Source organism: Vulpes lagopus, chromosome 1 (assembly GCF_018345385.1).
Source record: "Vulpes lagopus strain Blue_001 chromosome 1, ASM1834538v1, whole genome shotgun sequence".
In the NCBI taxonomy this organism is placed as follows: Eukaryota; Metazoa; Chordata; class Mammalia; order Carnivora; family Canidae; genus Vulpes; species Vulpes lagopus.
This window is the reverse complement of record NC_054824.1, coordinates 111,180,689-111,208,432: the sequence shown is the minus strand read 5'-3', so window position 1 is coordinate 111,208,432 and position 27,744 is coordinate 111,180,689. Positions and strand designations below refer to the sequence as shown.

Below are 27,744 nucleotides of genomic sequence, written 5' to 3'. Positions count from 1 at the left end.
ATGCTGCTGCCGCTGCTGCGAAGTAGCTGCTTCCCTTCCTCCTCTCCCGGCGGCGGCGGCAGCGGCGGCGGCGGCGGCGGGGACGCGGGCGCGGGGAGCCGGCCGGAGGCGCAGCCTCAGCGCGGAGCCCCCGGGCCGCCGGGGCCGCTCGAGCGGGCGGACGCCGAGCCCGGGGCCGACCCCCGGCGCGCGGCGGAGGCCGAGGGGGCGCCGGGGCCCGGGGCGCGCGGCCCGGGAGCGGGCGGCGGCGGGCGGCGGGCCGAGCGGGAGCCGTATGCGTGCATGGATCCGGGCGCCGCGCTGCAGAGGCGGGCGGGGGGCGGCGGCGGCCTGGGCGCGGGCTCCCCGGCGCTGTCGGGCGGCCAGGCTCGCCGGAGGAAGCAGCCCCCCAGGCCGGCCGACTTCAAGCTGCAGGTCATCATCATCGGCTCCCGAGGCGTGGGCAAGACCAGCCTGATGGAGCGCTTCACCGACGACACCTTCTGCGAGGCCTGCAAGTCCACCGTGGGTAAGGGCAAGGGCGCCGGGGCCGGGCCGGACCCGACCCAACCCCCCCCCCCCCCCGCCGCCGGCGCTGCCCTCCCGCGGTGCCCGTGCCCCGCCGGCGGTGCCCGGGGCCGCTGCCCTCCCGCGGTGTCCGGGGCCGCTGCCCTCCTGCGGTGCCCTGGGCCGTGCCCTCCCGCGGTGCCCGGGGCCGTGCCCTCCCGCGGTGCCCGGGGCCGTGCCCTCCCGCGGTGTCTGGGGCCGGCGGTGCCCTGGGCCGTGCCCTCCCGCGGTGTCCGGGGCCGGCGGTGCCCTGGGCCGTGCCCTCCCGCGGTGTCCGGGGCCGGCGGTGCCCTGGGCCGTGCCCTCCCGCGGTGTCCGGGGCCGGCGGTGCCCTGGGCCGTGCCCTCCCGCGGTGCCCTGGGCCGTGCCCTCCCGCGGTGCCCGGGGCCGTGCCCTCCCGCGGTGTCTGGGGCCGGCGGTGCCCTGGGCCGTGCCCTCCCGCGGTGTCCGGGGCCGGCGGTGCCCTGGGCCGTGCCCTCCCGCGGTGCCCGGGGCCGCTGCCCTCCCGCGGTGCCCTGGGCCGTGCCCTCCCGCGGTGTCCGGGGCCGGCGGTGCCCTGGGCCGTGCCCTCCCGCGGTGTCCGGGGCCGGCGGTGCCCTGGGCCGTGCCCTCCCGCGGTGCCCGGGGCCGCTGCCCCGGCTCTGCCGGCCTCGGTCGTCTCCTCGCCTGTGAGCCTCCCCCCGCCCCCCTGCCGGGTGGCCTTGCGTTCGGCGGTTGGGCCTCTCCGTGAATTTTAGGGGGAGCGGCGGCCCCAGGGGACGTCCCTGATCCTCTCCTAAAGCCAGACCGAGATGTTCGTGTGGTCCCCACGCAGACTTGTCCCTGGGGCCTCCCGGCCTCTGTCCTCCGCGGCACGACCCCTCGCGCCCCTCCCGCGTCCCTGACCCCAGCTGGGTGTCGAGCCTGCGTCCGCTTTCGCCCCGTGCAAGGGCGGTCATGAGATGAGGGTGATGCATTGGTCCCGTTCAGCTTTCGGGGACGGTGTGAGAGGCCACGGAAAGCTCCTGGGCTTCACGTTCTCACCCAAGAGAAGGGGTGATGCGAGGTGGGAAGCAGGCGGGCGGTGTAGTGAAGTTGCGGCTGTGCGCCCGGCTGGATGGCCAAAGTGGGTCATGCGGAGAGAGTTCCGGTGCTCGGGAACCAGGGCTTATTTTGCTAATTTTGGACTCACTTTTCCGATGCGCTGAAATAATGAAGTTTGAAATTCCCTGTGGAGGATCTATGGAGAGTATTAAGACTAAAACTACACTAAATTCCTTGTTTTAACTGTCAGTGAGGGTCAGAGGGACTGCAGCTGTATTTGTCCATGACCTCAAATAACCCTGGACTTGCTGAAATGGGGGGAGGAGTCTTCCAGAATCACCTGGATGGGTGAAGTTCGGCAGTGAAGTAAATACAGTAACTCTCCAGGTCAGAAAGCATTTTGTCCTCAGGATCTAAAATTGAAACTACAGGGGAAGTTTTTTTTTAATGAAGTCAGATTTCAGGACTTGGAATTGAGGTTTGTCACGTTGGTGTGGGTCATAGTTTTTTCAGTGGAAAACCCCTTAAAGCTGTCAGAACTAGGGGAACCACATAGATGAGGTAGGTCTTCAAAGTAAAGAGCAGTCACCTTCAGTGATGGTCAATAAAGGATTTCCCCAGGGAGGTCCAAGAAACCTTGAGTAGTATTTAAATTTGAAATACAGAATTAAAAGTATCTTACCATGTACTTGTACACATATTTAGCACTGTAACCAGTGGTAGTCAAGGCAGTACAATTTGGGAAAGAATTGATTTTTATTTTTATTTTTTTTAAGATTTTATTTGTTTATTCATGAGAGACACACAGAGGGGCAGAGACATAGGCAGAGGGAGAAGCAGGCTCCATGCAGGGAGCCCGACGTGGGACTCGATCCCGGGTCTCCAGGATCACGCCCTGGGCCACCTGGGCTGCCCAAGAATTGGTTTTTAAACGTCATGTAACAGATCAGTATACATTTCCATTGTCTCGTTGGAAAATTAAACCCTGATTTCATATTGTCTTTTTTGTTTTGCCATTGAGAAGTGTTTCCCTTGGTCCTTTTTTTGGAATAGACTATTTGGGACATACTTGCGTTCTCTGTATCCTTCGTTTTTAAAGTGATGCCCTTGGGACCATGCTATCATAATTGAGTAGCATACCTATACCTGTTTTAATATCCAGTCTTGGATCATATAGAGGATAGGGAGTTACTAACGATCAAATGAGGTTTACCAAAAAAAAAAAAAAAAAAAAAAAAAAAAACGAGGTTTACATTGTAGTTTTTAGTACCTGATGTAAGTAGAGTTAAAAGCAATTCAGAAGTATCAGTTTTATAGCTGCACACTTAATATATTATAAAAATGAGGGATAATATAGTTGTACTGCATGATAAGAATTAGCACAAGCACTGATAGGTAAAGAAATGAGAGGTTAGGTGGGCGGAGGGGGTTAGGAGGTGGGCAAAGATGTACTTTAGAGTGGGAAAGAACAGGTGAAGAAGGGCTTTCTAAGCAGACTCTAAGAGGTCAGTTGTACGGAACTACTCCTACCCGCCGCTCCCCCTTCAGAGCCAATAGCAACTGCAGGTTTTCACTTGTGCTTCTGATTGACCTGCTGTAGATCAGAGGTTCCCACAAACCACCTCCTTAGGTTTGATTAATTTGTCAGAACAGTTGGCAGAACTCAGAGAAATCTACTTACTAGATTACCAGGTAATTATAAACGGATGTAATTCAGGAAGGGGCCCAGTGTTTCCATGATCTCCGAGCATGATGCTCTCCCCAAATACTGCGTGTTCACCAGCCCCTGAGCTCTAAACTTGCCCTTTGGGATTTTATAGAGGCTTCATTACATAGGCATGGTTAAACCATTGGCCATTTGTGATAAGAATCAGTGTCCGACCCCTTTACCCTCCTTGGGGCAGGGGACAAAAATTCAGACCCTCCAATCACTTAGTTGGTTCTTCTGTTGACAAGGCCCCATCTTTTGGTGATCTGGGGCATTCCAAAAGTCACCTTTATAATTTTCTCCCTAGAAAATTCCAAAGGTTCTAGGAGCTCTGGGACTGGAATGGGGACAAAGTCCAAATATATATATATTTTTAGTATAAATCTCAATCTCATAGCCACATTCTGGGAAAGACTCATTAGTAGACATTGGGAATAAGGCTTTAAGACCTTGACTGCCGTGCTAAGGAGCATGGACCTTATCCATAGCAACTGGATCTGGAAAGGCCTCTGAATATAGCATTGGCATGGAGACAGTGAAGCTAATTTGGCAGGATTACATAGGATATTTATTTGGGAATGATGAAGAAACAGGAGGCAAGGAGACCAGGCAGTTTGGTTCTCTGTCCTTTTGGCAAACATAAATATATACACTTCACATATCTCCCACACTGCCACCACTGTGGGGTTCCTTGTGATTGGGTTTTTGCCTTGCTCATTTTTGTTTCTTCCAGGCATAGCCTATAGTACTTGGCTGGTAAGTGTTTATTAATTGTGGGACGTTCAGAGAAAGTTGATCACCTCTGGTCTGATCCACAGTAATAAGACCCTTCAGGAAACCTAAGTAGTCAGTCCCCCTTCCATCTCTGCCTCACAATTGCTTTTCCTTCTAGCTGTCAGAGCATTTATTGAGCACCTACGGGGTGTGAGGTACTATGCTATCCACCAAAGATTCAGTGGTAAAGAACATGTGGTCTCTGTCCAGAAGTGGCTCAGAGCCTGTGGGGAGCAGGATGACCTATGTTGGTAAGAGCAGTGTTGGAGATGTGTATGGAATTTTTGAGGAATGCAGTGGAAGCCCCTCCAATGGGGGGAGTAGGAAGAGGGCTTGTTGTCTGGAAGGCTCCCTCCTAATTGGAATGCTGTAAAGATGAATTCATTCCCCAAGTTCCTTTATAAAAATGGTATTTAAATGCAGTGTTGGGTGTGGTATAGGATTGGAGTTGCCTCACCTGAATGCCTACCGGCTGAGCAGTTAGCTCAGGCTGATTGTCCTCCTGAGGCCAGTTTTTCAGGTAGTACAGTTGGATCCACATAGAGAAAGATTCTCTTCCACAGCGGACTTTGCCTTTCCCTGTCTGGGCTTGCAGATGTGTGCTGCTCAGGCCAGCAGAGTCTGGAAAGGACCCCAGGCCCCCAGAGCGTGGCAGGGAGGAATCTGAGTATGTGCCAACCCAGGTGGGTCACTGAAGTGACGGCCTCATGTAATTCAGAGGTTAGAAGAGTGGCTCCAGCGAGTGCTTTTTTGTAGAGGATCAGACTCACTTGAACTTTCTCTAAAAGATTATAGTGGAAACTTAAAGAGATTTGAGATAAAGAACTTTGTGAAATTATAAATGAGCAAAATGTTGATTTTTTTTTGTTTTTTATCAAATTAGAAATTGATTTGATTTAAAACACAAAATTCACCAGGATATGAAAAGCTAAAAAGACTGTATTTACTTAAAAAAAATTTTTTTAAGTAAAATTTTTTTAAAAGACTATTCACTAATTGACCTATGTAATGGAAATTGTCTAGATGGGGTATTATTTTCAAGTGGGATTTTGTATCCATGGAATTGAATAGCCTGATATAATTAGCATAATTTGACAGGTCCTTTGAAAAGTACAAGGGCAAGCTCGCCTGGCTGGCTCAGTTTAAGAGTGTATGACTCTTGATCTCAGGGTCATGAGTTTGAGCCTCACACTGGGTATATATATTACTTAAAAAAAAAAAAAAGTACTGGAGCAGTTTTTAGAAGTTTAAGAAATGGAAACAAATTAGTTATGCTATAGAACTTTACAACTATCTAACATACAAGAAAACTTACAAAATTTACATTTCTCAGCCTCCTTTATTTCTAGCTGTTAACTTTGTTTGAATTAAAATGGTTTTACCAGGTAGCACCAACTTTCACCCCCACACCGGCAGCATTACATTCTAGAAAAAGCACTAGAGTGAGAGGAGGAACTGGGGCTTGTGATTTAGGCTCTGTCACCAACTGGCTTGTGTCTTTAGAGAAGTATTTTAGTGGTCTGTGCATACAAATGTAACATTCTTTTAGCAGTAGCTACTATTTATTGAATATTTAAAATGTGCCAGCAAAAGGGACACTGATCCTCATAGCAATCCTGAAAATTATTCCTGTTTTACAGATGAGTAAGTGAAGGTTCAGAGAAGTAAGCAGCTTACCCGCTGTGACACAGCTGGTCAGCTAGTGGTCAGGGCCAGGGCTACAAGTGAGTTGTTTCTGTTTGTTCCTTAGCTTACTCTGAGATTTAAAGTTACTTTGCTTTGTGAAAATTCTGACTCAGAATCAAACACCACAGAGTCCTTCACAACCTAATGGAATCTAGTCCCCCTGCAGGCCTGTGATGTCATTGATCTACAGTGTCAGTGAAATTGACTTCTTTATGCCACTGTCATCACTCATCGCTTGCCTTCTGGGATTTCAAAATATGCTCTAAGAACTGGATTTCTTACCTAAATAGCCATTTTAAAGCATCTTCGGCCTTCACAGCATATTCATTAAAATTATCCAAAATTCTACATATATGAATAAGGAAAAGTAGGAGGAAGGCAGTCTAGACTAGAATTCTGATTTTCCTGGGCAGTAAAATTTCCCCCAGCACTAGGATCCCAACCTAGGATTGCCAGTTTATTTTATTTTGCAACTAAAGTCATTTTTGAAAGTCTGTCACCAACTTTTCAAAAAAAGTAGACAAAAAAAAAAAAAAGGGAAAGACTGACTACCTTACCATTCTTCATTTTTATCATTGTGCATCAATGCATTAGACTCTACAAGCTGGCCCTTGAGTGTCTGGTCATGGGTGATGGTTCTTTACTGAAGCCCTGTCTTCACCGAGGTGCTGGCATAGTCCTTGTGTTCTCTTTGCTGGACTCATCCCTTTTGAGTCCAGAGTTAAGCTGAAGGCACACTGAGGACCCCTGTGCCATGGGCAGGGAACTTAGTGGTGCAGGTAGGTGACTGTATTTCAGTCACAGCTGAATGTCAGTCCCCCGCAGAAACGGTTTTCTGTGGGTCTGGCCTTGAGTATTAGGGGCCATGCTGGATGAAATGCAGCCCACAAGTCTGGTCAGCTTTACCTGAAAGCAGTGGAACCGCTGTCAGGGGAAGCCAACTGCTTGTGCTTCGTTCTGAAAACAGGTCAGACATTTTTGCTGGAAAACCCAGAAGGAGCATCTAATTCTGGATGAAAATACTAAATTGTGTATTTTATTTTGCTCTTGTTTGCTCCTATGCAGTCTTCCATGCCATGGCTAATCTGCCTAAGTGTTTCACTTAAAAGAGAATTAGGGAGAGTAGTCCAGAATTCCCACCCCAAGAGCCCAGTGCCGAACCTCTCCAGTGCTGTCTCACTCCCCTGCCAGAATGATGTAACACGATGACTCAGGGAGATGTGAGTGTGAAAGGAACAGATGCAAATGGTTAACATTTCGTTTTTAAAACAGCAGATGCTATGTATTGTCATTAGCTTGATTTATTTAATGAACTTGGTGCAAACGGATAGGCTTGTGCAGAGCACGTCTCTTCTTGTGGAATAGTCAGCTTTCAAAGAAAGTATGGAAATGTAGTTGCCGTCTGGTTGTTTAAGTTGAATAAAAATCTATTTAAAGACCTGGCTTAAGTGCATTCAGCCTTTCTGTCACTGTGCTGCACGGAAGAAGAAAGGTTTCATTATGCATGATAAAGATCCAGATTCTTAGAGATTGCCTCTCTCCCTCCAGCTCCCAGGAATCCGCCAGGAGCAATCTGCTAGCAGATCTTAGAACTGGCTTCAGAAGGCAGAGTAGGCTCCTCTGAGAACTGCTAAGTCCAAATTATTCTGCAGCCTCGAGTGCCAGATACATTGTTCTCATTAAGCATTTGTTGGCATTTGTAAAGAAAGTGTAGCTTTATATAGTGAGTCCTTCCTGCAGGTATTATCAGACTGTTGTATTTATGTAAGATACCATTCCACTAGCCATCTCATAGGGCACAAAGCTAACACCTCCTTACCGGGCTTGTCCTTTTCAGAAGGGCAAGGGAGGGAGTCATGGAGATGGCCACAATAAAATGTTAGAAAAGAGGTAAAATGCTATATTGCTATAGTGAGCAGAGGAAGAAATTGATTTTTCTCCTTTTGTCCTTTTGTTGCACATCTTTTACATTTGGAAAAACCAAACCTACAGACCTAAAATAGTGCCCTTAGTTGAATGTGATTATGTTTTTCAAAAACTCCTTATCCTTCAAAACCCAAAAACACAGTGCAGCCCTAACAGAACACTATATTCCATTGAAAACCTCTTCCCCAAAAAATCCGACAGCCTCCGTTGTTTGGTTTCTGGTGCTTACGAAATGCCTTCTGAGTTAACAAAACCAAATAATGGCCTGCAACTCTACACCAGGCAGGCCTATGGTGGAAGTAGCTGACGAATAAAATTCTCCTAGCTTTCCCAACCATATTTTAGCATTCAGGACCCCAGTGAAGGGACTGGCTTCTGTGAAGAGCCTTGGTGTTCACCTTGCTTCCTCTCCCTCCCCAGGCCTGACTGTTAAGGAACCACACCTACAACCAAATTTTCACTTCTAAAGCAAAGCACTGTGCCTTCTCCCTGGCCACTCCTCCTCCTAGATGCCCTTCTGCCCTCACCCCCAGCCGTGTGACAAGTGGAAGGAATGAATTTCAGAGGTAGATGCAGGGTCCCTGGATCTGCCCTACCACGACGTGTGGGTGTGTCTTTAAGAGAGCAGCTTAATTTCATTTTCCTCATTCATGGAAAGAAAGAAGTAGGGGGCTTCCATGCTTTTCGTATCTCAGGCTACAAGAATAAATGGGGATGAAATATCTTAGGTACCTGGCCTGAAAGAGAAAATTATAAACGTCAATTGTGTTCTCTCCTCATTCATACCATAGATGCAAAAACTCTGGAACGCTCCAAAATGAATCTTTATCCTTTAGAGATACATAGTGGAATATATAGGTGAATGTGAAAATGGAACCGTAGGGGCACCTGGGTAGCTCAGTCAGTTAAGCATTCGACTCTTGGTTTCAGCTCAGGTCATGATCTCAGGGTCATGGGCTCGAGCCCCACATGGGGCCCCATGTTTTGCAGGGAGCCTGCTTAAGATTCTTGTCCTCTCCTTCTGCCCTCCCCGCACACGCACACGTGCTCACTCTAAAACAAATAAGCAGATCTTTAAAAGGGAAATGTAAACACATGACCTGGGTAAAGTGCAAAATACTTTTGACAGTCCCTGCACTTTTATGAACCCAATATTAGTAGTCAAGTTAATGTTTTTTGCATAAGAAGAAAATATTACTGATATTTTCTGTAATATTTTCTGTCGATCATCTAAGTTTTGGGGTTTCTTCCCCCAGATTCTCCTCCCCTCACTCAATATGCTTTTCCTCTTGTGACCAAAGGGAAGTTAACTCTGCCTTTTCAGAGAGGGGTCTGTCTGCCTGTAACCAGGAAGCAGAGGAAGGCTTGCTGGTGCAGGAACTGTCTGTCCAAGAAGCCGTGAACTTCACTCTTACTTGTTTTTTTAAGATTTTATTTATTTATTTGAGAGAGCAAGGAGAGGGAGAAGCAGGCTCCTCGCCGAGCAGAGCCCAACGTGGGGTTCAATCCCAGGACCCCAGGATCATTAACTGTCTGAGCCACCCAGGTGCCCCCCTCTTACTTTTTAAAAATATTTCTCTAACTATGCAAAACTAATATTAAAATGATGTTTATAACCTTCCAGCTGTCCCCTCCTTTTCTCATCATCAGAGGAGGCTGCCCAGTGGGGCTGGAGGAGCACAGCCTGGCACCATTCACTGGGTTCAAATTCATGCCCTAACACTTACAGCTTCGTGACTCTGGGCAGGTAGTAGCCCCTGACCTCAGTGTTTTCATCTGTAGAATGGGACAACAATACCTACCTCATAAAATTGTTAAGAGGATACACTGCAGTGAATTAATGGACGTAAAGCCCTTAGAATAGTGCCTGAAGCATAGTAAACAGCATAAAAGAGTTGTTAATCTTTTTATTATGAAGGGGACACCCCCCCCCATGAAATTCTTCCCTAAGTGTATATACTTCATGAAAACGCAGCTGCCTGCCCATCCTGATGGGCTCTGTGGGGCCCACTTGCTTCCCCTCCCTGCCCGTCTTTCGAAGTCAGTCACCTCAGACTCCTCCCTGCTTCGTGGTGTTTATGGTACCCCTGTCTTTGTCCAGTCGAGTGTGAGGCTATTTCCATGTGCTGTGTGTGTCAGGGATGGGGAGACACCGGTGGTCTCTACTTGATGGTGGCCTGTCCAGCTTGGGATGAAAGAGGCAGATCTTACTGATAAGATAGAGATTTCATGTCCTCAGGCCTGATGAGTGGTTTTTTTTCTTTTTCTTTTTTTAAGATTTTATTTATTCATGAGAGGCAGAGAGAGAGGCAGAGGGAGAAGCAGGCTCTCCACAGGGAGCCCCATGCAGGACTTGTTCCCAGGACCCCGGGATCACCCTGAGCCACCCTGGCATCCCCTGATGAGCATTTATAATGTCATAGCATCTCTTTCAGGCCAGGTACCGTCATATTTTAATAATAGTACCTACCACTGAATATTTTGCAATCAGAGCACTTGGTTTCTGTTGCGTTGACTTCTTTATATGGTGCTTTCCTGTGGGACTTCTGTTGTACTCTGTCTTCTGGTAGGTGGCATTTAAGCAGAAGACTGGCCCCACATTTGAGTGACTCGTTTTCCAATGTTAACCTCTATGTGACTTTGACTCTTTTCTTAATTTATTTTCTTACTCTCAACTCAGTGAAAATGCCGGAAATCTTCTCCCTTAGTAGAAATATCATGTCTAAAATTGGATGACTCCATATAAAATCTATATCCTTGGAAGAAAAGCCACTGTATTAACTTAAGATAGTTATTATAAAGTGGCAGTAACATCACAACCATTTTTGAATTGAAACAATTTATTTAAAAGACTATGAAATCTTTCAACCTCCTAAAAGTATGAAGTAAAAGAAAATCAGATCTTGCGGGTATAGGGGAGATAGGCAAAGAAGAAAAAAGGGAGAAGACCATTGGGCTGTAATCATAGGTGTGGATCATGGTGTTAATCTTGCTTTTATTTGTTTAGCTTTTTGCTGGAAAGGAATGTGAAGAAAGAAGCTTCTGTTTATTTTTGCCACTTCCATTTTTGTAACTTCTTATGGCCTGGCAGAAAGAAATATGGTAATGTTTTAGAAATGTTTTGCCTTAAGGGGAACTTAGAAATCTTATCAGCACTAAGTATGCCAATTCTTTATGCCATTGCAAAGATTTATGAAAGATAAATACAAAGAAGGCCAAGTGCAAAGTTCAGCTTTGTTCTTTAACAGCTCGATTAGGGTGGTTCTGGGTCATTTACAGAACATTTCACACCTTTCCCTTTTTTCCATGCATATGACTCTTATTATAACCAGTTTTCATTGCAGCCAGTGTTATAAATTTGAATCTGGGTCTGGCACTCAGCCAGCATGTGATATAACCTTAAAGCAGATACCTTGTCCTCTGCCTACACTGGTGTCTCCCTCTGTAAAATGAGGATACTAATGCCCACCTCATTGGGCTGCTATAGGATCCCGAGTCAGCACGGAGGGCTTGACAGATGTCCGCCATCATTGTTATTAAAGAAAAGTAAGATCAGGAACACGTGGTAACTCAAACAGAACTATCTGTGCCCATTGATACAGGAATTTTAGCCCTGTGAATTGTGTCCTTTCTGATTAAAATATTTTTTGAAAGACTTTCATAGCCTTAGTAAGCTTAAAGAAGGTAAGCTTCTGTTGCCAGAATGATTCACTTAGTGGACCACTTCCCATCTACATGACTGAATGAACTATTACCATAATACTACCCCGGGATGAGCGAATGCAGGGAGAGGATATGAGTATATTATTAGGACTGCCCTATCCTTTAAGGATTTACCTTAAAGGGAATTGTAGGGGAAATGAAATATTCCATTTCTAGGGCGACATCTATGTGCCCGGCACCTGTCACTCAGAACATCTGCCTTTCCTTTCTACTAAAGTGTTTTGTGTGAGTTTTGTTGTCTTGTTTTGTTTTTATGAATCAGTCCTGAATTCCTTAATTTTTCCAAAAATAGCATTTTCCTTACATGTCCAGGATTTGAAGAGGGGGTGTCTTTCATTGATCAGATTTACTAAGTTGCTAGTGTGTACCAGGCAGTGTCCTGGGCTATAGGGAGTCAGAGATGACCGTCCTCAGGGGAGACACCAAGCAACAAAGAAGGAATGATGTGATAGGAGATACGAGAGAGTGCAGGTCTGAGACCAGAGTGCACAGATAGGACTGTGGGGCAGGCAGAAAGGTTCAGATGGGGAATCACGTGGGATGTAAAAGGTTTCTGGGCAGATAAGGAGGTTCTCTAAGAAGAGAGACCAGCAAAGAAAGACACTTCTTTGCCAATTGCATGGGGTGTTGATTTAGGTCAGTATGACTAAGCCCTTTAAGGGCAGGGATTGTCCCCATCAACTCATGGTAGGGCTGACTGCCTCCACTGGTCACATTACCTGGAGAAAACTGGGTTTTCAGTTTTTCAACAAGGGCGGGAAGTAGAGATGCCACTCTTTCTGCCCCTTACCTGTTCGTAGACATTGATCCTAGCAGCTCCTTCTCCGGGCCAGCTCTGTGCTGACTTTTCCTAAAAGGGATCCACTGAATATCTGAGGTTATTGAGGACTTTCTACCTTCTATTAAGGATCGTTGTAACTTTTATGACCTGCTAATTCTTAAAATAGACAACATCGAGAGATTTTATTATTATTATTTCATGTAAGAAGGTTTTTAGAAATATTTAGTTGTAGACTGTTACAAGCCAGTGTTTGCAAGCCATTAATTGGAGTCAGTTTCTAGTCCTTATAAGCCACTGAGTGGTGGTTCAATGTGGGAAGAGATACTGCATTCAAGAGAGAGAGCTATCTTAATGGGTTCTTTTCTTTTGTGAAATTTTAGATTTCACCACTGGGTATTTTTCTGTTGTTAGTAAAGATGTAATGAATCTCACTGAAACCAGACAGTCTTCATCTTGGCTCCCCAGATTCTTAATCTTTGTTTTGTTTTCCTGTTAAAATTAGTAACGTATTTACAATCAAAAGGTGATAACATTACCTCTTGTTTCCTGATTTTGAACACTAACACTCTTAGCTGTTACTTTTTATTCATTAGATTTTGTGGTTACAAAAGAGTCCTGGTATAGGATCCTTAAAAGCTGCAGAAGTTGTTCAAGTAGATTGAAAAAGAGCGTCTGACGTATTCAGGCTCAGAACAATTCTTTTTTTTTTTTTTTAATTGGAGTTCAATTTGCCAACATTTAGCGTAACACCCAGTGCTCATCCCTCCAAGTGCCCCCCTCAGTGCCCATCACCCAGTCACCCCCACCCACCTCCCTTTCCACTACCCCTTGTTCATTTCCCAGAGTTAGGAGTCTCTCATGTTTTGTCACCCTCACCGATATTTTCAGTCCTTTCCCTTTATTCCCTTTCACTGTTTTTTATATTCCCTGAATGAATGAAACCATATAATGTTTGTCCTTCTCTGACTGACTTACTTCACTCAGCATAATACCCTCCAGTTCCATCCACATCAAAGCAAATGGTGAGTATTTGTCGTTTCTAATGGCTAAGAGCAGCCCGGGTGGCTCAGCAGTCTAGCGCCGCCTTCAGCCCAGGGCCTGATCCTGGAGATGGAGACCTGGGATCGAGTCCCACATCAGGCTCCCTGCATGGAGCCTGCTTCTCCCTCTGCCTCTGTCTGCCTCTCTCTCTCTCTCTCTCTGTGTCTCTCATGAATAAATAAATAAAAATCTTTAAAAATAATAATAATAATAATGGCTGAGTAATATTCCATTGTATACATAGACCACATCTTTATCCATTCATCTTTTGATGGACACCGAGGCTCCTTCCACAGTTTGGCTATTGTGGACATTGCTGCTATAAACATCGGGGTGCAGGTGTCCTGCCGTTTCACTGCATCTCTATCTTTGGGGTAAATCCCCAGCAGTGCAATTGCTGGGTTGTAGGGTAGTTCTACTTTTAACTCTTTGAGGAACCTCCACACAGTTTTCCAGAGTACCAGTTCACATTCCCATCAGCAGTGTAAGAGGGTTCCCCTTTCTCCACATCCTCTCCAACATTTGTTGTTTCCTGTCTTGTTAATTTGCACCATTCTCACTGGTGTGAGGTGGTATCTCATTGTGGTTTTGATTTGTATTTCCCTGATGACCAGAGATGCGGGGCATTTTCTCATGTGTTTGTTGGCCGTGTCTGTGTCTTCCTCTGTGAAAATTCTCTTCATGTCTTTTGCCCATTTCATGATTGGATTGTTTCTTTGCTGTTGAGTTTAATAAATTCTTTATAGGAATCCCTGGGTGGCGCAGCGGTTTGGCGCCTGCCTTTGGCCCAGGGCGCGATCCTGGAGACCCGGTATCGAATCCCACGTCGGGCTCCCGGTGCATGGAGCCTGCTTCTCCCTCTGCCTGTGTCTCTGCCTCTCTCTCTCTCTCTCTCTCTCTCTGTGTGTGACTATCATAAATAAATAAAAATTTTAAAAAAATTTTTTTTAAAAACAAATTCTTTATAGCTCTTGGATACTAGCCCTTTATCTGATATGTCATTTGCAAATATCTTCTCCCATTCTGTAGGTTGTCTTGTAGTTTTGTTGACTGTTTCTTCTGCTGTGCAGAAGCTTCTTATCTTGATGAAGTCCCAATAATTCATTTTTGCTTTTGTTTCTCTTGCCTTCATGGATGTATCTTGCAAGAAGTTGCTGTGGCCAAGTTCAAAAAGGGTGTTGCCTGTGTTCTGCTCTAGGATTTTGATGGAATCTTATCTCACATTTAGATCTTTCATCCATTTTGAGTCTATCTTTATGTCTGGTGTAAGAAAATGGTCATTCTTCATGTGGCTGTCCAATTTTCCCAGGACCATTTATTGAAGAGACTGTCTTTTTTCCAGTGGATAGTGTTTCCTGCTTTATCGAATATTAGTTGACCATAAAGTTGAGGGCCCATTTCTGTATTCTCTATTCTGTTCCATTGACCTATGTGTCTGTTTTTGTGCCAGTACCACACTGTCTTGATGACCACAGCTTTGTAGTACAACCTGAAATCTGGCATTGTGATGCCCCCAGCTGTGTTTTTCTTTTTTAATATTCCCCTAGCTATTTGGGGTCTTTTTTTTTGATTCCACACAAATCTTAAGATGATTTGTTCCAACTCTGTGAAGAAAGTCCATGGTATTTTGGTAGGGATTGCATTAAATGTGTAAATTGCCCTGGGTAACATCACAATATTGTGAAAATGTCAATGTTACCCAGGGCTCAGAACAATTCTTGAGAGAAAACAATGTAAACAAAACTTTTGGCACTGCCTGCTTCAGGGGATTCCTCTAGTTGACCCTGAGCAGAGCTCACAAAAGAGGGATCACCTGCCAGTTCTTTTTAACAGTAGCAGCCACTGTGACAAATTTTACAAAAGTTACAGCCCCCTTTACTGAAACCTAAAAACAAAAAAGCCTCAGAGTAACAGAAACAAAATAGTAGTCCTGACAAAAATAGGAATTTGATTTGTAGTTTGCCCTCGCAGAGCAACAGGGGGAAGCCCTAACTTCAGCTAATATCAGAAGGACCGCATTTGGTCTTTAAGCTGTGCCTGTTTTTTGTTTGTTTGTTTGTTTGTTTTGTTTTGTTTTTTTTTAGCTGTGCCTGTTTAAAATCAAGATATGGGCAGCCCGGGTGGCTCAGAGGTTTAGCGCTGCCTTCAGCCCAGGGTGTGATCCTGGAGACCCTGGATCGAGTCCCATGTTAGGCTCCCCGCATGGAGCCTGCTTCTCCCTCTGTCTGTGTCTCTGCCTCTCTCTCTCTGTGTCACTCATGAATAAATAAGATCTTTAAAAAATAATAAAAATAAGTAAAATAAAATAAAATAAAGATGTAACAAATCTCTCCAGGCTGTTTTTTGTGCCTTGTAGAATATCACTTTAAGTTATGTGCTTCCCTATGATTGAGTCATTCGGGAACTCTGAGGATATTGGTAGCCCACAGACGCTTCCTTTTTCAAGGCTGGTTTAGAGTGTCATTTGACTTTGAAGAGCAGATCCTTTCCAGAACTGAAAGTGAAATTGAATTAACCAGCTTTCGTTCAGTGACATTTGAAATTATGCCTGGTGTAAGAGATTAAGAATTAAAACATAGGGTACTCTCTAGCTTTGTTCTCCTGTGACCGTTTCCATTCCTGCAACTTCTCTGTGTTGTACAGGCCAAGAGCTGGCGGCCGCCCCCCTGTCCTGCTGCCCCGAGTTGTAAACACGTCTTTCGGTGTTGCAGTGGTGTCTGCGGTGTGTTGCTAATTATAAAAGTCACATGTCTTTCGCTTCCCCTCAAGAACATCCTCTGGCTTTGCAGTGCTGCCTCAGATGCCGAGATGGAGAACCAGAGAGCAGGGTCCTTACCCGCTGGGTGGCGCACAGCGCTCACCGACAGACTCGGGCCCTGCCTGCCAGAGGTGCCTAGCAGAGGCCCGGCAGTATTGTGACCCTTGGTCCCAAGGAGCAGGCCCAAGTGCTTCCCGTAGGGAATGTCTCTAACTCTCAAATTCAGTCAGCATCCCTTTGGTTTGTTGCGAAAATTGTGTGAAAAACATTGTTTTGAAATCTACAAGCTTTCTATAATCGAGACCCATATAAGGTAACATACACAAATGGAAATTTGGTTTAAGAAATTCTCTGAAGGGGGATCCCTGGGCTCAGGGGTTTGGCGCCTGCCTTCAGCCTGCGGCATGATCCTGGAGTTCCGGGATCGGGTCCCGCGTCAGGGTCCCTGCATAGAGCCTGCTTCTCCCTCTGCCTGTGTCTCTGCCTCTCTCTCTGTGTGTGTCTATCATAAATAAATCTTAAAAAAAAAAAAAAATTCTCTGAAGACTTAAGGGCTTGATTAGGAAGGGACAGTGAGTGATACATGATGGTTTGCTCAGTGTTAAAATGAATAAAAAGTAAAATTGGTTAGGTTAACTTGTGTAAGGTTTTTAGGAATAATTCTTGTTCCACGCTATTGACAATGTAATAAAGAAGTCATGTTTATATATTAACTAAATTTTTTGTGGATGCTATAGAATTTAATACAGTAATTTCTAAATTCAGACTAAGGCTGTCTGAAACCAAGATTAAGTTTCCAGCATTTTTTGTAAGAATTTTCCCCAATATATCATTCTTTTAAAGCCATTCCATTTTTAATGTAATTATCAAACGCAATTTTTAAATGGCTTTTATGTTAAACTTGTGGTAGCAATAAATTATATTACGATTAGCAAATGCTACATAGGTAGTTTGGGGTAAAATATAACCTAGGTTGACTTCATAGAGTTCTGTGTGGAAGTATAGACCACGTTACAGGTATTGGTGGACTTCTGCTTTTCCTTTTGGGACTTAGTGATACCACGTTTTTTGTTTTTCTGTTGATGATACAAAACGTACAGATAGGATTTTTTTTTATAGCAAATTGCATCTTTTTTGCTTCACTTTCATTTGCTTTATTTGCAGGTGTTGACTTTAAAATCAAGACTGTAGAGCTAAGAGGAAAGAAAATCAGATTACAGATCTGGTAAGTGGGGGATCTACACGCAGTAACCACCATGTATGTTCACAGTCTGTATGCCTGTCTGATAAAATTAACTGTTCAAGCTGGCTTGCCTCTCCTACCTTTCCTCTCCTTTGCTCATCTTTAAGTAAAATAAACAGTGAGAAAATTTAGGAAGTCTACCTGTTTCATACTTCATTTGCACGTGGGGAGTGGTGAAAGGAGAATGTCACTTTAATAATTTGGAGCCTTGATGCCTCTTTTCAAATCATTTTGACATACTAGCAAAATTGTCATCACTAAGATGATTGCTCAAATGCTTGTCTTCACATTTTTAAAGTGATTTTTGTTGGCTAGTATGCAAAAAAAAAAAAAAAAAAAAAAAATTCCATCACGTTCCAAACAAGATCTGTGCAGTTTCGAGGCAGATCACCCAGAGACAGTGGGGGCTGCCCAGGGGGGCTGCAGTGGCAGTATCACTGTGGGATGCGCATGCTCCCGCTGGACGCATGGCTCGTGCCACATGATGTAAGCCCCACTTGTACCAACTGGGAATGAATCAATCCAGGGCCGCTTTCTGAAGAGAAGCGCCCTTCTCACGTCATGACCAAGAGCAGCTAAACCAGCCATGTGGTAGCTGTGTGGCACCAGGAGCTTTCTGTGGGCTCCCAGTGGCCCGCCAGGGGCATGGGAAACGACCTGCGGGGTGCAGAGCAGATGCGGTGCTGGTTTAACCGTAGCACCACCGAGGGGCTCAGAGAATGCCCTCTGTTCTTCACCTCCCCGCTACTGTGTACTCAGCCTACTAACTCCTCTGCAGGTCCACCTCAGCTCTGAGTGTCTGTCCACCATGTGTGTGTTTGCTTTCATCTGCGTTACTTGCTGCCTCATCTGTGGCATCATCGGTCACCTAATGCTTGAGTGTTAGTGCCATGCCTTCATTCTTCACCCGTGCCCCCGTGTGGGGCACAGCTGCAGCCCAGCCAGCATTGCTGCCTCCCGGAGGTGTCTGAGGTAATGTCTTCATTTGGTCACCTGCGACTGTATAACCCACTATGAAGACTTTTGGGGTTGGGAGTTTGGGCTTTTGGTTTGATTATGAAACATTAACAGTCTTGCCCAAATACATGATGGCCAAAAAAAATGGGTGTTCATTTTATTAGCCCTTAATTGGAAAGCCCACAAACTTTGGTATTGCTGCCCATTGTTTTTGAACTCTGGAAGTGATGACAAAGTATCTCTCACATGAGCTGTTGTTTCTGATTATAAGCTCTCTAAGGTAAAGACAGTCTTTAAAAGGATCATCTGGGAGATGCCTGGGTGACTCAGCAGTTGAGTATCTACCTTTGGCTTGGGTTGTGGTCCTGGAGTTCCGGGATCAAGTCCCGCATCGGGCTCCCTGCAGGGAGCCTGCTTCTCCCGCTGCCTATGTCTCTGCCTATGTCTCTGCCTCTCTCTCTGTGTCTTTCATGAATAAATAAATAAATCTTTTAAAAATAAATAAAAGGATCATCTGAGGTACTTCACCTCTGTCTAGCACCTGTGGGTGAGATACTCTCTGAAGGAGATTATTGAACACAGGGGGATAGAGCTAGTATTAGAACGCCTGTGGAACTTGCTTAGTGAGTGACAGCAGTGTCTAAGTGATGACATCATGGCCTGTCTAAGCAGACATACCTTAATTACTGTCTTCATACTTCAGGTTTCATCTCAGGCAGCAGTAATCCAACCTATAAAAAGTCTGTCCAGATGTCCTGTGGCTCCCTGGAACTCAGCCCATTAATGTCTGGGCCAGTGACATTGGATACTTCTGGAATCTCAGGACAGAGCCTTTGAATCTTATCTGAAAGGGCTCACCTGTGAATCCCACCCTGTGGGGAAAAGTGTGCTGGTACAGTTCCAGGAAATACACAGGACACTCCGATACCATATTTCTCTTGGATGTAAACACATTCCCCACCTAACTCCTCCTCCTAACTCCCCTCCTTGACTCTTCCAAAGAACACAACTGAGGGAGAAAAACGAGATTCAGTGAATGTATTGAAAGGTTGATGACACGTTTTCCACAGGGAGCATCCCAGTGATTCAGTGAGAAAGGAGGGACTGAAGTTTTCCCAAAGGTGTTTTCAACAGTGAATAACATGTCCCCAAAATGCCCACCACTTGTTAATCACACAATACTCAAAGTAAGATTGGTGCCATCCAAGGTGCTTTATGTAAAGGAATAAATTTCCTTCATTTATTGTTACATAGTAGATAGCAAGTATGGGAATCACAGTTCACTATTTAATACATGACTCCTTTCAGAGTCAGAAGCCACGCCTGTGCTGTTGCTGTCATGGTCTGCTTTGTTGGGGGTGTGTTGTCACCACTTTGCCATCACAGTTGAGGGCCCAGGAGGAGCCTGTGTAGTTGGAGAGGGTTCTTCAAAGAGCCTCAGCGGCCTTGCTCTGCTAATAATAGCTGTGCTCTGATTTTCTAGAATGTCAGTCCATGAACATTCCCAGTTGGCTTTCACAGAGATCTGATTAGAAGAAATGCATTTTTTTTTCTTGATGATTTCTGGATATAGCCAATATGAGAAAATATTAACCAGAGGTTCCTGAAGTTTAAGATACCATAAGCTGTAGATGGCATTGTCACACTTTTATGCTACATTTTATATCATTGCCACATTTTTTTTTTCAGTCCCTGGATTATCTGTGGTCAGAAAAAGAGGACCACTTTCTCATCTCTGTACTTAAAAGTGTATCTTCACGTATGTGTGTAAGGCCTTTATGTAAGTGTAGCTAAAACAAAGTGTGTCAACTAGAATATAGCTTCATGAAATGACATTCAGATGCGGTCCTACAGATTAAACACAGGGAATTAACGTGTCATATATTGTCCCGTCCACCATGCCAGTCTTCCCTGTAGGGGATTTGGTTCTTATGCCAACATCAGGCTTATTTTCCATTCTCTGCTTGGATGAGGTGAGACATTTCATACACAGAAAATTAATAATGACATCTTTAAGTGGATATATTAAATGCAAGGAAGAATCTTTGAATTTTCAAAGCACGGTCATATTACAAAACTGGGGAAACAGGATTGCAGGAATTTTTCAATTTGCAAATTTTTCAAATTTTTCAAAATTTTTCAAAAAGCAGAGAGAGAAATAATCACCTCTTATTCCAGCTGCAGCAAATGACAGTTTAGCTGCCATTACTACCCTACAAATCTCTAGGAGTGGTCTCTTTATCATGACAGTGAAAACTCATATTTATGGAGATAAAGAAGGGAAATAATAGGATTCTGCATCTTCCCAGAAAGAAGCATCATCAGTGCATTGGTGTCTTCTTAGCATCTCATTTTTTGAGAAGTAGGAACTTGGTGGCACTTTTATGCTGCTGACACATAGGAGATCTGTAATAAGTACTTGTTGAACTGTGTCTGCATTTCATTTCCCTGTTCTTTGTATGTAGTAGCAGATTATTTATTAGGGGAAATAAATCAAGGAAAGGAGCTTCAGAGGACTAGACAGCATATTTGCACAACTCACATATTTTGGAAATAAGGAATAGTCCGTTTCTTAAAGGAAGATGCTTTCCTATCCCAAGCCTTCAGAGCCAGACACCAAAAGGTGGAATTTAAGGAATGACTTGACATGGGAGTGGCAAACTGGTTAATGTTTCCTTAACTGGCTGGTTAATGTTTTTGTAAACTGAACTTGCTGGCTTATTTGTGTTAGAATCCCTCAGATTTGCCTTTTGAGGTCTTGTTGTCTTCTGTTGTCTGAGTGAAAGCCAGCAGAGACAGCTGATTTCTTAATGTTTCTAAGATTCCTGGCTGTGCCACCCAGGCAACAGGTGTTTTTAACTCCATCAGAAATGCCCTTTACTCTCCCTGTTCTTCAACTGTTGGCTTTTTAACACTTTTGAAATCTGCTGTAAGACATTGTGCCTTACATAACAATACTCTGTTACATCCAAAACTCTGTTAAAGATTTCATGGCAGGTCTTCATACCACATTTAAATAAATAAAAGCATTTAAAAATAAAAATAAGAAACCGTTATCTCTAATCTCACTATGTTGGAACCCGCAGTGTCTAGATTCTAATTCTTTGAATATGTGCAAATTAATGTCAGTTGAGTTATGCTAAATAGCCAGATTAAAGTTGCTTAGAATAAAGGCTTATTCTATTAAACTATTAAAGTATTGTGCTCACCAAAGATTTCAGAGTAGTAAAATGTAGTTTTTTTTCCTTTTTAAAGAAATGAGATATTGTTTCTTAACAGTATCAAAACAGCACAGCATATTTTTAAGACATTAAAAATATTTGATCAGATCCTAATTTGATCAAGCCGTAACTTGTGATAGAGTGGGAAACCATGCTCTGAAAGATTTAACTCTTTATTGATGCAAAAGTAATTATAGGGGCACCTGGTTGGCTAAGTCATTTAAGTGTCCGACTCTTGATTTCAGCTCAGGTCATGATCTCAGGGTTGTGGGATCAAGCCCAGCATCAAGTTCCATGCTGGACATGGAGCCTGCTTTAAAATCTGTCTTCCCTCGCCCTCTGCCTCTCTCCATCTCCCCAAAAAAAGTATTAGTTACACTCCTGTATGCCTAGGATTCCAGAAACAATTTTATCCATTGATTCCTTGTGTAAATGAAGTGGTATCTGCATCAGTTCCTTCTCACTAACCTTGAAGGTGCGATGCCCATTAGTGTGGTCTTTGAGGTTTTTAAGGAATCTTGAAGAATTCAGTTCCCATCTATCTAGATGGCATTTCTAGATCAAAAAATAGTTTATTTTGCCTTAAAGTGGCATCAACTGCCATATTTTAAACATGTAAACTTTTGTTCAGGACATGCTTAATGGCAGCACGCTGTGGGCTGGGCACCCTGCTGGACCCTGCTGGACAGAAACAGACTGGTCTCAGCCCTTTTGGGTGTTATAGTCAAAAGCAGCAGGGGATCCTTATATCCAAATGGCTTTGCTTTATGTGAAAATGAATTTGCCAACAAGCTTTTGTGTTTATTTGGCATAACAACAGGCATCACTAATGTGAACTAATTTGGTGGCAAGCTCAGTGATACCATCATTGCTGAAGGGAAGAGTATTTTAGGGATACAGTCCCACAAAGTGCACCTCAAGAGAAGTAGTCTTTGGTCAAATGCATTTGGGAAAAGCTACGCATTCTGTCCACTCCGCGGAAACCCACATGCCCCCATCATTGGAAGCCCTGACTGGCCTTTCAGGAAGAACCCTATCTGTTCACCGCATTGCCCCCTGGCAATGTTCCTGCCTGCTTGACCCACCTGTCTCACGTGGCCCTAGGGGGAGCATGCTGTTGAGTTCGGGTTCTGTGGGAAGAGCTAAATTACGGATCATCTTTAAAGAAATTTGTCTACAGATAAGAAGCCCTGCTCCATTGAGCTCATTCATAAATACATGATGGGTTTCAGCAGTTTCTTGGCTTATTAGATGGAGAAAATATGTCTTAGCCAGCTGCTGTACACTATTAGTATAAGCTTACATCATTCTTCACGTTGAAATGATCGACTTCAGCCTGGAGAATAAATACAGCTTCTGGCTTTTAAAGTAGTCAGATAATATTGAACTTCATCGTATTTGCAAAACTATCTGGTCTGTCCTACCTTCCCCTTTGACCCCTCTTCTGTTTTAGAAAGACTTAAGAAAATAATGAGACTGATTTTATAGTATTTTTCATTAGCAAGCGAGTCTTGGTCATCATCTCAAAAAATCAGATATAACCATTGATGTCGGTTAGAAGAGAGTTTGTAGGGCGCCTGGCTGTCTCAGTTGATAAGACATGTGACTCGATCTCAGGATTGTGAGTTTGAGCCCCACATGGGACATAGAGGTTACTTTAAAAAAAAAAAAAAGTTTGTAAGTTTGTAGATGGTGTTAAATTTCATCATTCTACACATTATTCTCTTATTTTCAAAATCTTGAGAGAAATTGGGACTGTTTTTGTCTGAATGTAACTCAGAAAAACTACCTCTCACCCCCCTACCCCCACTAATACTGATGCATATGCATGGATGTGACTAGAATCAGCCTGCAGGGGGGCAGGGCGGGGCCTCCACTCCTGTTCACATTGGAAGGTGGAGTTGCCCCCTCTGGTTCTTATTCGGGAGCTGATTTTTGCTGCTATTTCGTAGGGACACAGCAGGTCAGGAGAGATTCAACAGCATTACCTCAGCTTATTACAGAAGTGCCAAGGGGATCATACTAGTATATGATATCACTAAGAAGGAGACTTTTGATGATTTGCCAAAATGGATGAAGATGATTGATAAGGTAGGTGTTGCCTTTTCCTGTGAGACCTATATTAATCTCATAGATAGAAAGGCCTCAAGCATCAGGGCCCCATTAGGTACTCAGTTTGTGAATCTGCTGAGGTCTTGAGATCAAATGCTCTCCCCTTTTCATACTTGACTCTTGCTTTTTACCTTTTTGTGAGTTTCTCGAGTACTTGCCCTGCCCAGTCCACACCAGGCCTCATCAGGCGGGCACTGTTCTGCTCCCCACGTGCCACACTGAGAAAGAGACCGAGACCCCTGAGTACTTGGCCAAGGTCATACTGTCCAGGTGTCTTTTCTGCAGCCTGTCTCAAGTAGTTGTTTAGAATACCCCCAAAAATTCAATGAGTTATTCAAGAGAGTTTATTTAGTCTTTTTAAAGAGAGATCCTACTGTATCTATATGTTTTTTTAGAACTTAGAAACCTAGCTTTTTTCTGATCATAAGATTAATGATAATCTTGTCATGATAGAAAAATTTGGAAAATCAAGCACAAAAATAAATTTAAAAATGTATCGTTCTGCCATTCTGAAAAACTGAATTGAATCCATATACCATGTAGTTCTGCAGCCTGCTTGTTTCACTGAATATCCTATCATGCTATTAATGTTCTTCCAAGCATAGGTGGTTTGGGTTTATCTGAATGGCTGCATTCTTTTTATGTACCGTAACTTATTTCATTCTCCATCTATTCTGTTGGACTTTCTTCAGTTGATGGCCATTTTAAGTACAGGGCTTTGCCTGTCTTGTGAATCGTTTGCTCTGGAAGATTCTTAGAAATTATCATCAGAGGCTCAGAGTGTTGTGGTTCATAATGCCTGCTAGCACATCACTTTCTAAAGCCCTAAGCCCCATGAGGACAGTCTCCGACCCCACCTGAGTCGATCCCACCTGGGACAGGGCCGGGGACAGGGCCACTGCTCAGAGACTGGGGGAGTGGATGAACGCACAATGATCGCAAAGCAGCAGACGTGTTTACGTTTTCTGTCAGTATATGACACTGCCCACCTTTGAAATGCAGCTTCTTTTAAAATTCCACAGTATGCTTCAGAAGATGCAGAACTTCTCTTAGTTGGAAATAAGTTGGACTGTGAAACTGACCGAGAGATCACCAGGCAGCAAGGTGAAAAGGTGAGAGAAATGGGGAGAAGGGACATCACTGCCCACACGTTGTGCGGTTAGCAGGTGGTAGATTTTTTTCTTTAAGTAAATGGTTTTTTTAATTGCCAAATAATTATACAGTCACATCCTTCTCATTTGTTTGGATTTAAAGGAGCAGGGAGTTTTAAAGATCATTTCGAGATTGGGGGGGGGGGGGGGCACAGTGTCTGCATCAGTATATACTACATTGTTCTCTAACCCAACATTTTCTACAGAGAAACGTTCTTTAATCCATAAAATTGCTTTCATGACTTGCGCTCTGGTATTGCACCCTTCCGTGGAGAATTGAACTCCTTGAGCGTAAACGGGGCTTTGAAAACCTGGCGCCCTCCTCCCATAAAGCCAGAGCGCAGAACGCTGTGATTCCCCCAGTCACAGGCCACCTGGCCGCACGCACCACTGCATGGCAGGCCACATGGAAAATGTGAATCTGTGTTCTCAGTTCGCGCAGCAGATAACCGGGATGCGGTTCTGTGAAGCCAGTGCCAAGGATAACTTCAATGTGGACGAGATCTTTCTGAAGCTTGTCGATGACATTCTGAAAAAGGTAAAACAATTACAGCAGTCAGCTGTCTCATCTGAAACCTTTTGTTCCCTTCATGATGCTTTGGTTGATAATGTTTTCCTTAGAAAGAGAAGCAAGGTACTCACTCAGCAGTGAAGAAGCAGGTGAGATGGTTACGGTGGCCGGAGGCTTCCAGCTGTGGTGGCCACCGTGTCCCACCCAGGGCGTCTCCGTGTCCACAGTTGGTGTCCAGTAGATTTGCTGAGCCCTAAAGATGGTTGCAGGAAGTGACTGGAGCAGGTATAACAACAGGCCGTGTTTGTTTGACATTTGCTTTTGGTTTTTTTCCCCATTTTCCCACAATAATTAAGATACAGACCGTGGGGACCTGGGGGGAGCCCCTGCCTCACCCTCAGTGCGGTGCTCCCTGCAGGGCCTGATTCCATTCCCTAGGCCTTTCCAGGACACGAAGTTGCAGGAAAATTGCTAGACAGCATCGTCGAACAGCAGTTTCTTCAAGCATCTATAGGCTTAAATTCAAAGATTTTTTAAAAAGAACTTTCCTTGGGTTTATGTTGTTACTACATATAATCTGCTAATCCAAACATAATTCAGAAGCTCCTAATAAAAGGATTGTTTAGGGGATTCCTGGGCGGCTCAGCGGTTGAGCACCTGCCTTCCGCCCAGGGTGTGATCCCAGAGTTCCAGGATCGAGTCCCACGTCGGGCTCCCTGCATGGAGCCTGCTTCTCCCTCTGCCTGTGTCTCTGCCTCTCTCTCTGTGTCTCTCATGAATAAATAAATAAAATCTCTTAAAAATAAATAAATAAATAAAAGGATTGTTTATCTAATTGTTAAGAGAAGTTATTTCTTCCCTTAGTAATGCTACCCCTGAGGGTGCAGAACCATTTTTTCCCTGTATTAATAATACATTAGATTTCCATTATCACAAAGTTCTATGAAAATACACGTTTATGAGGTAGATCCATCCGGTTTCTTTTACCATGCAGTATGTCGAGGACTGGCCAGTGTTTGTGCGTGACACACAATACCCTGAATCTGGTTTTAATTTTTGTGGCTTCATATTTGAGCGTCTAGTTCAACATCGATGATTGGAGATCTTTATGTGAAACTCCTTTGCTCCCATGTGACTGTGTGGTCTGCAGAGCACTTACACCTACAACGCGTGGTTAAATAAATGTGTTTGTCTTTTTTCCTTTGTCCTTAAGATGCCTCTGGATATTTTAAGGAATGAGTTGTCCAATAGTATCCTCTCGTTACAACCAGAACCCGAGATTCCACCAGAACTGCCTCCACCAAGACCACACGTTCGATGCTGTTAATTTGCTACTTTGGAGACAAAGTGGAAATGATTCCTGGAAAGGGGAAAATGTTCTCTTCTGCACTACAATACAATCATTTTGACGATTTCCTTTCGCACTTTGTAATCCAAGTCAGAGCTCTACACTAACTTGTAAATATGCAAATATGCAATCCTGGGTAAGTTTTGGTTATAAATTCCATATTTCCCTCCAAATTATATTTCATTCATTATCCCAGCATCTGTTGTACATACACTGGGAAACATAGTACTTCTAATATGAAGAATGGGAGAAATGAAAGGTATAATGTTTCTTGAAATAAATAATTGTCCTCGTTAATTATAGTATGAGGACCGAAGACATTCTGATAAGAAAGAAAGTGGTGCTTTGCTTACCGTTTTAAAGAAAATTTGTAAAACTAAAGACTTTTTGGGAAAAAAAATAAAGCTGTCATAAGTGCTTTTTCTTTATTTACAAGACATTTCCCCCAGACGTAGCATCTCTGAAGTATGGGAGTATTTCTGCCACAAAGCAAAGCTCCATTCACAGCCGTATTTGAAGGTTATTTATTAATGTCAGTGTCACCGTAGAGTACTGCTAGTTAGAGGGTTGGGGTTTGACTTGGTCCTAAGGCCGCAGAATCTCTCTCATGGTTTCCTGTTGGACATAACCCTGTGCTTTTAAGAACTGCAAAGATTCAATAAAGAAAGAAGTGTTTTTGAGACTATAGAAGAAGATTTTAAAACAACGCTGCTGTCCTAAACAAATCCTGTTTAAAGGAATTTTAAAGAGATACATTTTACTATATCAAAGAACATACGTATTTACCTAAACATTCTATACCTTTGTAATGATAAAACTTCTCCCCTTTACGGTGAAGCTTATTCCTATTAAGCCTAGACTGTGTTCAAAAGAATTTTTTTTTTTTGGTCTGATAATGAATTTGTGAACTCTATCTTTGGTATATCTTTTATTAAACTGCACTGTTTTGTTTAGTCAAGGTAAATAAGTAATTATGTATTTGAATAACTTGGCGTGTCTTGAGTGTTGTGATATGAAAAGCATTGTGGTCTTTCTACACTAATGAAGTGCAAATAAAATTTTGTATTTATGAATGACAGTTGAGTTGCCACATTTCTTTGTGGAGTTGCAGATTGTACACCAGACAGTATTTTTCAAAAGCTTCGCATCTTAATCTTTGGAGCATTTTAGAGAAGAAAAATATAGTATCCTCCACTATGGAGGATACAGGCTGCTTCTCAAAAGTTAAACCTAAA

The 27,744-nt window shown here is 43.9% G+C and overlaps 1 protein-coding gene across 1 annotated transcript; it reads left to right on the top strand.

The window, feature by feature from the left end:
- On the top strand, positions 1 to 27,587 carry RAB12 (RAB12, member RAS oncogene family). Its single transcript, XM_041762373.1, has 6 exons — positions 1 to 508; positions 17,131 to 17,191; positions 23,340 to 23,478; positions 24,522 to 24,611; positions 25,084 to 25,188; positions 26,375 to 27,587. The coding sequence occupies exons 1-6, from the start codon at positions 1 to 3 to the stop codon at positions 26,486 to 26,488; spliced, it is 1,017 nt and encodes a 338-aa protein (XP_041618307.1). The 3' UTR covers positions 26,489 to 27,587.
- Positions 27,588 to 27,744: the final 157 nt, after the last annotated feature.

Coding starts and splice junctions, on each gene's coding strand:
- RAB12 (XM_041762373.1), top strand. CDS start 1: ATGCTGCTGCCGCTGCTGCGAAGTAGCTGCTTCCCTTCCTCCTCTCCC. Junction 17,192..23,339: donor AAAATCAGATTACAGATCTG/GTAAGTGGGGGA, acceptor GCTATTTCGTAG/GGACACAGCAGGTCAGGAGA. Junction 25,189..26,374: donor TCGATGACATTCTGAAAAAG/GTAAAACAATTA, acceptor TTTGTCCTTAAG/ATGCCTCTGGATATTTTAAG.